We start from the raw sequence: 12,099 nt of genomic DNA, 5'->3' as shown, positions 1-12,099 counted from the left end.
CTGGAAAATTCTTTGTCTGCTGAACTGCTTCTGAACTGATGGCCGTGCCAATGTGATTAAGGGCAGGCACAACGCAACAATCCTGTACATGCTATAATGATGCTAGATAATCATAAAGTTAATTAAAAACTACAGATTCCAGATGCTGCACATCACCTAGCTGATTCCTTTGGGCAATAAGAGGCACCGCAGCTTTGCCAAGACGTTTAGTATGGCTGATACACTGACAAACAGAAAGCGTGCTGCACGCTCCAGGAGTTATTTTCAAGCCCTGGAATGGTTCCCATGCCAAACCGGGATCCTGTGAAAAACTGCCTGGCAGTTTCAGCGTAAGCAAGTAAAAATGGGTTCAAACATTTCTTACGCTTGACTGGAAAACAGCAGTCCTCAGCTATGCAAATAATTAACAGGGAGACAGATTTCACAGCCAATGCATACGCAGAGTGATATTGAGAAGCAACGGAAGGGACCCTTTAACCTTCTGTGCAGTCCTCCTCTTGTTTTTCGCGGCCATCACAATTTAAAGCAAGAAGCACTCTGAGAATGATTTTGTACTCTGCTTGGCCACTAGGGCGCACAGCACAATTTGCAGAACACACGGCACTGCATACAAAAAGGAGAATGCCCAAATTGCCATTTCGTCTGGGCAGTTCCTTTCAATTTTTCTGGCTCGTTCTCCTAAAAGTCTTTTTTCACAATATTGGTCACAATGTATATACCTCTAGCAAATGGGAAAATGTGTATGTTTTATTCTAATACGTTACTCTTTGATTTCATAGATTTGGTTGAAAACAACGGAGTTAATAGTGCTTTAGATTTGCCATGAATCTACATAAACAGTGGGAAGTTCCTCAGTGCAAAACTTAAATCAAAAATTAGAGAGGCTTCTAGGAGTCCATTTGACTCACAGAACCATTAAAAAGAACCATCCAGAACAAAACCACACATGCTCAAGAACTCTGTCCTTCCCGATGACTATCCAAGTCAAACAGCACGAGGCAGCCAGCTAGTTCTGCTGCTTAGCACAAAGTCAGATAGACATGGGCAAGTCAAATACATTCAGCGCAGTTTCACCGTGGAACGCCAGAAGAGGGGTCTTGTAACAGCCTATGCAGGCAGCTAAGACAAATTCCAGTGTCTGGTGCACTAGGTCTCTTGCCTAGGTCCTCACCTGTAATAGTAAGGGTGCTTCTTTCCATCACTGCCTTCAGAAGTGACAGCGCTGACAATGTCCTCAGTGTCTGTACTCACCAGCTTCACAGAATGGACGGTCAGGTGCTGGTTCAGATTAGCACGGCACTTAGCAGCGTAGGGGCACAAGTGGCATTTGTATTTTCTCTCTTCTGAGAAAGAAACAGAAAACCGTCCATTTAAACTTCGTTTTGAAGCAAACTGTTGTTACAGCTTCCAATAACCAAGTATGCATTCCTTTGAGTTTCTCTGAACAATTTCCTGAATAAGGTACTTTGGAAACTAGACGTTTTGGAAAATTATAGAAGTTCACAGCAATTACTCAGGAAAAAAAAAAACAACTTCATTTGGAAGTAGTTTAGGGCTATATTTTTAGCACGGCCTACCATTTGTAGTCAGATATAAAACTTTATAAACTGCAAAAGTGGGGTAATTGCTGCTCTGAGAGCTGCGGCAAAGCCAGTACAGAAACAGGTCCATAACCTGCAACTACTTCCTTTACCCAACATCTTTTATTTCAATTTTGGGTCCGCTTATTCTTGAGGTTGCCCATACGATCACTTGCAGGGTTGATGGTATTGTATTAAGATCTGAGGGTGGGCAGGGATGAAAGGGAATGCTGCAGCATAAGGCCAGTTCTGAACACGAGCTCACAAAAAGAACAAAAACAAAAAACACTCAAAGAACAATTAAAAGAAATTAAACATGAGCTTCAGTGCTTCACAGCCTTTAAAATAAAAACAATTTCATTTCAAATTTAACAATCCTAAGTCCTGGCAGCAATTTCTTTGTGCATGCCAGGCTTCCTATTGTGAAGAGCTGATTAATAAAACAACCAAATATTACATCAGCTTTTACAACCCTCTCCGTTCAAGTGCTGCTGCTCTAAATTTGAAACATAATACAACAAGTGCTAGGGGGAAGAACTTCAATAGAGCAGCTCTGGATTAAGAAAAGTCCACAATGCCAAGGAATGAGAGCATCTGAACCTTTCCAGCGTGGCTGTACTAAGTGACATATACTGGCATTATACCAACAATATTTTTCAGTACTGTATTAGAAATTCTTGCTTTCAAGTCTTATTTTGTGCAGTGCATCTCAGCAGGCCGACAAAGTGCATCTTCCATGTAAAAACTGCTCATCTCAGTTGATTTCAATCATTGGCTTTTAGGGAGGTGGTACGAACTTGAATAGTTGCTCTTAAAAACAGTAAATAATAAGAGCAAAGGTGAACGATGGTATTCAATCCTGTCAGTTTCACCATATCTGAAACATCAAAGCCAAATCTTTTGTTGTTTGATAACATTTAAGAAGCTCATCAAGTAAATGTAAGAAAGGCCGGACAAAGGCTGTGTCTTTCCTTCAGAATGGCGCTAGCAGATTTGGTTAAACAGCTGATATCTACAGGTTGATCTGCAGGAACTTGGACCAACTTGAACTTGCACGTTTGGTAAAGATTAATTACAAGCTGGCTGTAAAGAAATGTTAGCTAAGTCCCCAAGCACCTCTGCTGTGGCTGTTTCTGGCCTGTTTCTGGTGTTGCCTTTGCTCTAGCAAAAAGCTGAGCATAGCCCATTCTACAGACACTCATCTGCTTATCTTCCCCCCATCCATCTTAAATAAGCTATGACGAACACAAGGATTTCCTCAGCACTAAAGAATAACATCAAAGCATCAGCTTTTACCTGTGTGCAGCGAGAGATGTCGGGACAAGGTCTGCTGTCGACCAAACACTTTTCCACACACTTCACAGGGAAAGAGCTGGTCATTAAATTTCCACGATGGCAATCCGTTTCCTGCCTCCAACCCTAGCTTTTCTGTTTCTGTGCCAAAATACATACAAACAGAAAGCTGTATTTTAACAACTCGGAAGACTCAGATTTCACTCAGCATACTCCTGTAGGTACGATATAAAACACAGCACCTTGGCTGCATGCTCATCTGACACGAGTTCATGAAGAAAAGAAACTTTCCTAATGATGGAAAGGAAATAAATCTTTCATACCTAATCTTCCATATATACTGTAAAACACAACACTTACCAGCTAGACACAGTCAGAGTTCAACCAGATTACGTACAGAGAGAAACTCAAAAACGAGCAGGGCAAAGCTTTAAACTCGAATTTTGTTTTTGTGGAGCAACTATGCTTTGGCTTGTTCACTCACCCGCTTTCACCCAGCGCATGAAGACCCAGTCTGAGACGGTGGTTAATTTTACACTGGGTTATTATTCATACTGAAAGAAGACCTCCAAACTTTGTATTTGCTACGGACGTAGAAACTACTGCTGTATGAGCAGTCTTCCACTGAAGGAGGGCAGAAGATTGAAGAAGATACTGAAGAAGACCTCAGACTGAAGTTAAGTGAGGAGGGCACAGCATGCCAGCGAGTGGGTGGCACCTGGGGTAAGCTCTAATCAGTAACTTCTGTCCTCAGGCATCAAAATCCACAGCAGCCCAGAGGGCTGCCCATTGAAAAACTAAGACCTTTTGAGAAATGTTATCTTTATAGAAGTGTTACCAGTTGTTCCAAGAAAAGAGAGAGTCTGCTGTAGAAAATAGATACTCCACACAGCATAGAACAGTCATAAAGACACCCTGTGAGGATGCAGAGAGGAAAAGACTGGGGACGAAGACAAACAAAAATCATACGCTGTTTGAAGAAGGTGGTAAAAGCATCTGGACAGAAGGGAGAAGAAGCCAGTGTAGATGGAAGATAACAGTGATATTACTCAGACTTGTATGAGAAAGAATGTTAGCAAATCTCGTGTAAAGAAATATTTTCTGCCAGTGTCCTGTTGTGCCTGAAGGAAGGGACCGCTGCAGGTAAGTGTCACAGAACTCAAGGGCTTTCAGCAGCTTCCTCAAAACAGCAGCGAAAGTAGGACAGAAGGAGTGGGAAAGTTGGCTTAGAACTTACCGAAAGTAGAAGACCTCCTATTTCCACTAGAATGGAAGGTGAAACACACAGAGCACCCTTCTCTAATCCCCCATCACCACTGCCCAAAACTACCTGCCCTGGTGTATGTGATAGAAGAAAAGCATTTGGCTGGTGTGTTCAGGTAAACAACAGGAGAGGATCTGAGGACAGGAGTGCAAAAACATCTTAGTGAGCTAAAGTTCTATCCTAGAGTCAGGCACAAAGCAGCAGAATCTTCCTCCAGGGAAACACAAAGGAATAAGCACCCGACTTGCACCGGCAGCATCACCTACCGCTGCAAATCCGGCAGGCATGTCTAGAAGAGTCCTGCTGACAAACGGGCACCCAGCTGGCTCTAGTGTGATTTAGGTAAACAGTTGTCAAATAGTGCAATTAATTTAAACAACAATAAAAACAACGCCTCACGTAGGGCAGAGATTCCACAAAGCATTTTCAACAAGTTTAGGGACAGTTGTACCTTGCAGCCCCTTTCAGCTCCTGCATACAGTATTCAAGGGAGGAATTATGAGGTCACATCTGGGCACTGCCGTCCAACAACACATTTTTTCTTACAGAATTTCTAGTTGGGAAACAAGTTCCGACTCTTCAAAATAGTCATTTTTGTGAAATTAAAAAAAAAAACAACAAAAAACCTCCCCAAAGGGATTGTGACCCTTAACTTCCAAAATCTTCAATAAAGAGTAATTCTTTTTGTTACCGTCCTTGAGTTCAAAACAGTGGAGAAATCTGACTCTGTACTAATGTTACAGTTATTTTAGCAGAGCTTCTTGAGTACGCAATCAAAACAGCGCTTCAAAAGAGGAATATGGTAATAATTGTAATAGAAGGTCACAAGGGTGCGCGTTGCTTCAATATGCTCACAACAAAAACGAATTAATTGGGACACATACCAAACAAGTCGGCACAATTAGACGTAAATATGTCTCTTAACAATCCATTTCAGCATTAGTCATCAGCCTTCTTTTATCTCTCAAGAAAGCGAAATATCCTCTTCCCTATTGTGGATTTATACCTATCAGTTGGGGACGCTCATAGGAAGTTGGAAAAACACCAGCTTTCTGGTTGTCTCAGGCTGGGGAGAGCTAGTCCCTTGCAAAGGTGCTACATCTTTTTCACTGACATCAAAGAAGGTACTGCAGGTGTTTTGAAAGTGTTTATGTTTACTTTACAGTCCTAGCTGCAGTACTTATTTCTTTTTCTACTGAATCTTCTCTCTATAGACAAGCGTTTTTTCTATTCATCAGGTTTTTTTGCTTGCTCACAGGTAACAGAACTGGTCTCCGGTACCACAGGAGCCTCAGCATTTCATGGGAAGCCTTCTCCTTCAGCCTCCTGAAAGCTCTGTCTGCAGCTGAGAAACTGAAGCTCTGCCTCCATACAGTAGTCCAGGAATCATCCCCAGAGCCTACCCAGTAACTGACCTTCACAGTGACCTGAGGAATCGGGTGAGTCAGCATCCACAGTCAACCGTTGGGCTCTGCATCTAATTAAGGCTGGTAATGGTCCAGTGACTCCGAGACCATACCACCATATTATGCACACTGTTCTCTGTGTATCCCAGTGTGCTTCAGCAAGCCACTCTGCATCATTATCTTTAAAGAATACCTCACACAGAGGGTCATGCAGTGGCCAGGAGGAAGATGGACTGAGACCAACTAATGTTAAATAATAAATCACCATTGTAAGACATATCCCACAGAACCCCAACTTCCACTAAGACATCCCTATAAAACAAAAAAAAAAAAAACAAAAACCCCAAAAAAACAAAAACACAAAAAACCCACAAAAACTTGATGTAAGATTTCTGCTTTAAACAGACATTCAGCAAATTCCAAAGTTCTTACGTTAAAAAACAAATATGACTGAATAATACTGAAATGATTAAATAAGTAATAAGCTACATAGGTTTTGGAGTTTAGAACAAAATATGCGTAGTAAAATGAAAAGCCTCTAAGCTCTCCAGTACACCATTAAAAAGTAATAGAAACTTGAAGTATATTAACAGTCAGTAATGAAATTACTTTGAAATAGTTTTAGTTTTGCATAAATGATTTAAGAACTTTTTTTTCCTTTTCTAAATGTAAAAGTTAATTCTCAGTGAAATGTAGTGAAATACGTTTTTATGACCAACATTCCTGCCATTTTACATCACTTAGTATCACTTCCCTGCCAGCCCCAATTCAACCCTGTAACAAGCAAGCGCATTAAGGCTCACATTCGTTCAAGGCAGGGTTAAAAAAGGGCTGGGACTGTCCCCTTTAGAAATGCCTTAGCCTGGCTTTGGTCAAATGGTGAGAAAGGGTACCCCACCTGTTTGAAGCTGTTTGTGAAGATGAGTACAAAGAGTGACCTGAATACATAAACTACTGAGAGTCACTCAATCAGCACTGTGAGTGCTACAACTTCTCACATATAGAAAAACATCACAATAAAGGGGAAATATCTCTGAAAGACTTTGGAACTTTAGCAGTCAGCTGATAACTTCTGGTACTGCCAGCCTGAAGTGGATTGCAGCTAGCCTGTCCTCTGTCATCCTTCAAGCACCTCGCTTTTACCCAAGAGGAACATAGACTGTATGCAGCTGTGTATGAACGTCACAAGAACCCATTTTCAGGATTATTTCTATTTTGCTGCATCTAAAATAAGTTCAAGAAATTAGTTATTCAGAAACAAGGCATTCAGGTCGAGCAATCATGCAAACACTGTTTTTAAGAACTTCATTTGGCTAAAGATTCTTCTCTCTGCATTTATCTATGTTACTACAACGTCTTCCTGCGCTCTGTGCTCTGCATCATAAAAGATGCACTTTATTGCATGGGAGCCTTCCACTTTCGTGTTCATCCATCACCTTTTGCAAGCATGCAGTATATTTAAAAGTTGAGCTCTCCTTTCTTGGAACATGTAATTGAGTCTTTGCTGCAAGCCTGTTTGCTGAAAGCCTGAGAAGGGCTTGTGAGCTCAAAAATGCATTGACTATATGAAACTGCAGCACTCCTTTATAAAAAAAAAATCAAGAAAAAGGTCACTGAGGTGATAAAGACGTTGGCTTTTGTGAAAAGTGTAAAAACAAGAGATGAACTTTAAAGATGCTTCTGCAGAGAGACATGGGGAAAAAAGCGAAGCCCACTTTGCTGCTAATACTGAGTGCATTTCACCAAACGGACATCACAGGCATGGCGAGAAAAACAAAGCCTGAGTCAAGGCAAAGATAAGGCAGTCGAGTCAGTGACCTGGAAGACAAATCTGCTTCCCTCCTTTGTTTCAGGATTGACAGCTATTTAACTTCACTAACACAAACAGAGGACTTGTGACTAAGCAATGGGGTTTGTGATAACCTTCATCTGCATTATAAAGCTTTCAGATCGGCTTTTACTGTCTGCTTTAAACTCAAACTTAACAACAAACAAGAAAACAAAAATCTTCTACTTTAAACTTAAATCAGTTTATGTTTGCAAATTCTGTGGCAGGTGGCTGAAGCTGCAATAGTTCTGCAGTCATTTGTTGAAATAAATTATTTTTATAACAACGTGCACTACAACACCACATTGATGATTGCACTGCACAGCACTATCTATGACCCACTGCCTCGCAATAGGATAAAACAAACAGTGTTGTCTTGCTGGCAATCTCATTTCATACACAATAAGGTAATCCAAAATTCCTGTTGCATACAAAGAATGGCCTTGAGCTGTAACATCACTGACCAGAAAGCAGTGGAAGACTCCCTCCAACTCCTTGCACGGCCTCCAGTTGTCTTTTCTCTATCATTCACAGCTAATACAGTGGAAAAAGTCAGGTTGGTTTCACGACCATAAAGGAAATAATACAGATGATCTGTTTTTAAGACTGATTTAAGACACTGCAAGAAATGATGTGAAGTACCAACAAATCCCCCCCAAACAGGTTTCTGAAAGTTTATCCAGTCACTGTTAGCCAAGAGAACAGTCAATCCCTTCAGTAGCAAAAGCTCCATCATAATAATTTCTGCTTGGTTAGAAATAATAGCTGTAAACAAAAAATAAATTCTGTATCTGTTGTTAGATAAAAACTTGCTAATGTGCCCTCTGCTGTCTTTGCATGCCATACCTTATTTCAGTACGATACCACCCTGCAACAATCTCTCTGTGATAGCTGGATAAGCCACCGTGGTGAATTTGCACCAGCTCCCATCCAGCTCCCTCCCAAGCAGGTGCCTCTTACATTTTGCTCACCCCGCTTACGCTGTTTGTAATTTTGTTTTGGTTGCTAAAACAGTGAATCCAAATGAACTGATGAAAGTACTGTTTGCTTCTATTGTTAAAGAATACAATTAATTAATTTTTGTAATGCCAATGGGTTTCTTCCTTTTGAGTTTCTTTCCTACAGTTGTTTAAAACACGCCTTCTAAGAAACCCTTTTTAAAATTACTCAGAGACTGTCATGTACATTTAGGACCATTATGGTATCTGTATAAACCTTCTTTTTTTTCTTCTCTTTTTATTTTGGTCACTATGCCAATTTCTGTTTGCAGTGGGGGTATTTCTCCCATAGAGAGCAAGTAATAACACAGGTCACTTAGCAGAGCCTAACACTAGTACTCTCTAGCCAGAATTCAGATAGAAATAAAGGCAAATAAGCCTTCGGATTACATTTTTCTCCCTGGCTCCTTGACTGCTTTCTAGAGGACTGAAAGGTGCCTCACTAAGGAAACTCTGAGCTGGTGACCAGAAGCATCAGTGGAGGAATGCAAAATACAGCCCCAAGCACAGACTGAGTATCTCTTTCTGACCAGACAGAATTAAGATTCAAAACTAGATGGAAGTCACTGCAAACATTCTGCAAAAGCCACCTTGCTTCATTTTGCAAGCGGCCAGGGGACAAGTGCCACCCCCTACAGACCGTGGTTGCTGCTGTAAAAGAAAATGTTTCCACCGCTATTACTGCAGATTCTCTGAGTGATAAGCAGTGAATCTGCCACTTCCTTGAAGCCCTTAACTTGCTCCTCCACCCTTCTCCTGTTATAATTCCTATCATAAACACATCTACCTGCAGACCCATCTTTAATTCCTTCTGTGTCTGCATGGTTGCATGTCAGGTATGGGATGCACTGGGGCAGTTGGTGAGATGACTGCACCTACTGGACTGGACTAAAATATCCAGAGATGGGGAGGGAAAATCCAGGAAAATTGTATTACACAATTATAGAACGGCTTGGGTTGAAAGGGACCTCAAGGAACATCAAGTTCCAACTCCCCTGTCACAGGCAGGGCCGCCAACCTCCATACTTAATACCAGACCAGGCTGCCCAGGGCTTCATCCAACCTGCCTTTGAACACCTCCAGGGACCGGGCATCCACAACCTCTCCGAGCAGCCTGCTCCAGAGCCTCACCGCTCTCATAGTAAAAAACTTCCCCTTGACATCCAACCTAAATCTCCCCTCCTTCAGCTTAAAGCCATTTCCCCTTGTCCTGCCATTATCTACCCTTGTGAAGAGTTGACTCCCCTCCTGTTTGTAGGCTCCCTTTAGGTACTGGAAGGTCACCCCGCAGCCTTCTTTTCTCCAGGCTGAACAAGCCCAGCTCCCTCAACCTGTCTTCATAGGAGAGGTACTCCAGCCCCCTGATCATCTTTGTGGCTCTCCTCTGGACCCTGTCCAACAGCTCTCTGTCTTTCTTGTTCTGGGGGCCCCAGACCTGGATGCAGTACTCCAGATGGGGCCTCATAAAAGCAGAGTGGGGAGAAACTAAAATCATTCTGTAGAAGAAAAAATTCTGTCTTCTTCTTTGTTTAAATTCATTTTCCTTTTGTTTTTCTTTTTTTCTCCAATCTTTCCCAATACCTGATTGATTGATTTTCCATTTAATTTACTCTTAGACAGACAAGTATTGTAGAAGACAACCTTGCACAACATAAGATGGGTGAAGATGGAGAGTACTAAGGTAATTCTGAAAGAAATGTCACGGAATGATGTGTTCCAATTCCTTTTAAAACCTGTCTTTCTATTTCACGTTAAGTCTGTACTAAGAAAAGATTCATATTCAATCTGGCTCAATGCTGATGCTCGCTTTTACAAAATCTTCCGATATTAAGATAGACAAAAGAGAATATGAGACTTCATACGACTTTGAAAAACAAACAGTCTATAAAACACAGCATGCTGAGTATTAGCCAAAAGTCTGATCTATCAGTTCTGAGGTTATTTAATCAGCTTCACAGCTTTGCTACTGAATTTATATCACAGAATTACAGCTGGAAGGGACTTCAGAAAGCCATTTGTTCTTTCCCTCACCGAAAGGCACACCCACCACACACCACATGTACCTATCACTTCTGACAAGTGTTTGTCCAACACTTTTTTAAAAAGCTCTCCAACGATACAGAGGTTCCACAGTCTCCTGTGACTGTTGCTGCAGTGCAAAGTCACCACACTGGCCAGGAAGTTTTACTTTGCTGTTTAACTTAAATCTCCTCAGTTGTTATTTAAACCCGTTATTGTGCACCTTACGTGAACGTAGGCAACATTTATTCCTTTCTTCTGAAAGCTTTATATATTTGAATACCATTACCTTGTACCTCCTCTTTTGTTCTCCAGAATAAACAGACAACAATCCTTCAGTCTTTACACACAGCTCGTGGTTTCCCGTCCCCTGAGCACTGCTGTGCTGCACATTGTTCCTGGGTTACAGAGCACAAAATTGGATTCAGGGCTCCAGCTGCAGAGCAAGAAGTACCACATGTGCCTTACAGACAGCATTTCCCACATCTCAGAGGGATACTGCCCTTTCTGCAACGTGTACACTGTCAGCTCCACATATGGTGTTTGACCAAGACTAATTCAGATCTCTCCCTTAAGCTGCACTGCCTGGCCATTCATCTCTCCCCACATTTTGTGGCACTCATCATTCATCCAAGTACAGAATTTTTCCTCGCTGAATTGACCGCTGTTTTCCAGGCCACTCCTTCATTTCCTTGAGGGAAGGCAGAACTCCAATTCCATCCTTTGCAGCACTTACTTACCTCCTAGCACGGTGTCACCTGGACATTTAATAAACACAATTCCATCACCCACAACACGAATGAAAGAGCTAAGTAACATGAGAGCAAGAGCAGACCCTTGGAGAATACCACTTGGTTCCCAGGGTTTCACAGCTACGCTAGTTACAGCTTCTCTCGCTCTAGGTCTCCCTGCTAGCTCTGCGCACGCTGCAGGAGGCAGTGCCAAAGGCTTCAACGCGGCCCAAGGGGTCGATTTTCTTTCTGGGTCTGGCAACAACCATTGTTAGGCTTCTCTCCATACAGATCTCCATGTTTGTTGGACCTATACCTCCTGAGGCCAACTGCTGTTATTTTGCTGCTTTCCTTCTTCCTCTCCTGAAAATCACATTTGATCAATTCGTGGCCATTCTTCACCTTCCGTCACCCAAATCAAAACACAGGTCCCAAGAACTGGCTGCACAGCCTTGTGTTGTCCTGGTTTCCCAGAAGACAGCTTAGGCAAAATCCCACATTTCTTATTCTGTGCTTTGAATGAGTGAGGCTGCTCAGCAAGCCCTTCTCAAACGCGACCTCCACTTGTGACACGCATTTATTTAAAAAAACTGATAACTACAACTATATATTTTTTTTAAAGAAAAAATGAAGAAACAAAAAAACCCCAAAAAGCAACTACCAAACATCTGCTGTCAAATAACTGAGACTCAGAAACCACACTCAAAAATGCTAAGAGGTGCCAAACCCTGCCCTATTCAAAGGGTAAAGAAAAACAAATACTAAGTTTTGTTTTCCATATGGGATGAAACAGTTCCCTTTGAGCATTTTGCCTTGGATTTGATACTTACGAAATTAAGAGTTTCTGCGTGCCTGGATTTAGTGGATGAGGTCTATTATTATTCTGAATGAAACCAGAAAATAATTGTTCTGAGTAAAAGCACTTTCTTCTTCCCTTACCATGAGGCTCTTCCTGCTTCAAGAGGAACAAACACGTAATG

At 41.7% G+C, this 12,099-nt stretch overlaps 1 protein-coding gene across 7 annotated transcripts in view; it reads right to left on the bottom strand.

Annotated features, from left to right (window-relative positions):
* ZNF827 (zinc finger protein 827) overlaps positions 1 to 12,099 on the bottom strand; it is a 106,794-nt gene that overhangs the window by 10,609 nt on the left and 84,086 nt on the right. For all 7 annotated transcript variants that reach the window (XR_006170485.1, XR_006170484.1, XM_042828420.1 and 4 more), the window contains 2 exons: positions 2,877 to 3,014; positions 1,172 to 1,343 (listed from right to left, as the gene is read on the bottom strand). Coding sequence is in view for 5 of the 7 variants with exons in the window: in XM_042828420.1 (XP_042684354.1) it covers positions 1,172 to 1,343; positions 2,877 to 3,014 (310 nt within the window). In the remaining 2 variants the exon portion in view is untranslated. The remainder of the gene's footprint in view (positions 1 to 1,171; positions 1,344 to 2,876; positions 3,015 to 12,099) is intronic.

This window comes from Centrocercus urophasianus, unplaced genomic scaffold (genome assembly GCF_019232065.1).
Source record: "Centrocercus urophasianus isolate 14NV4802_14NV808 unplaced genomic scaffold, USGS_Curo_1.0 seq_3, whole genome shotgun sequence".
Taxonomy (NCBI): domain Eukaryota; kingdom Metazoa; phylum Chordata; class Aves; order Galliformes; family Phasianidae; genus Centrocercus; species Centrocercus urophasianus.
The sequence above is the reverse complement of the archived record's forward strand: the minus strand, read 5'-3'. Positions and strand labels throughout refer to the sequence as shown.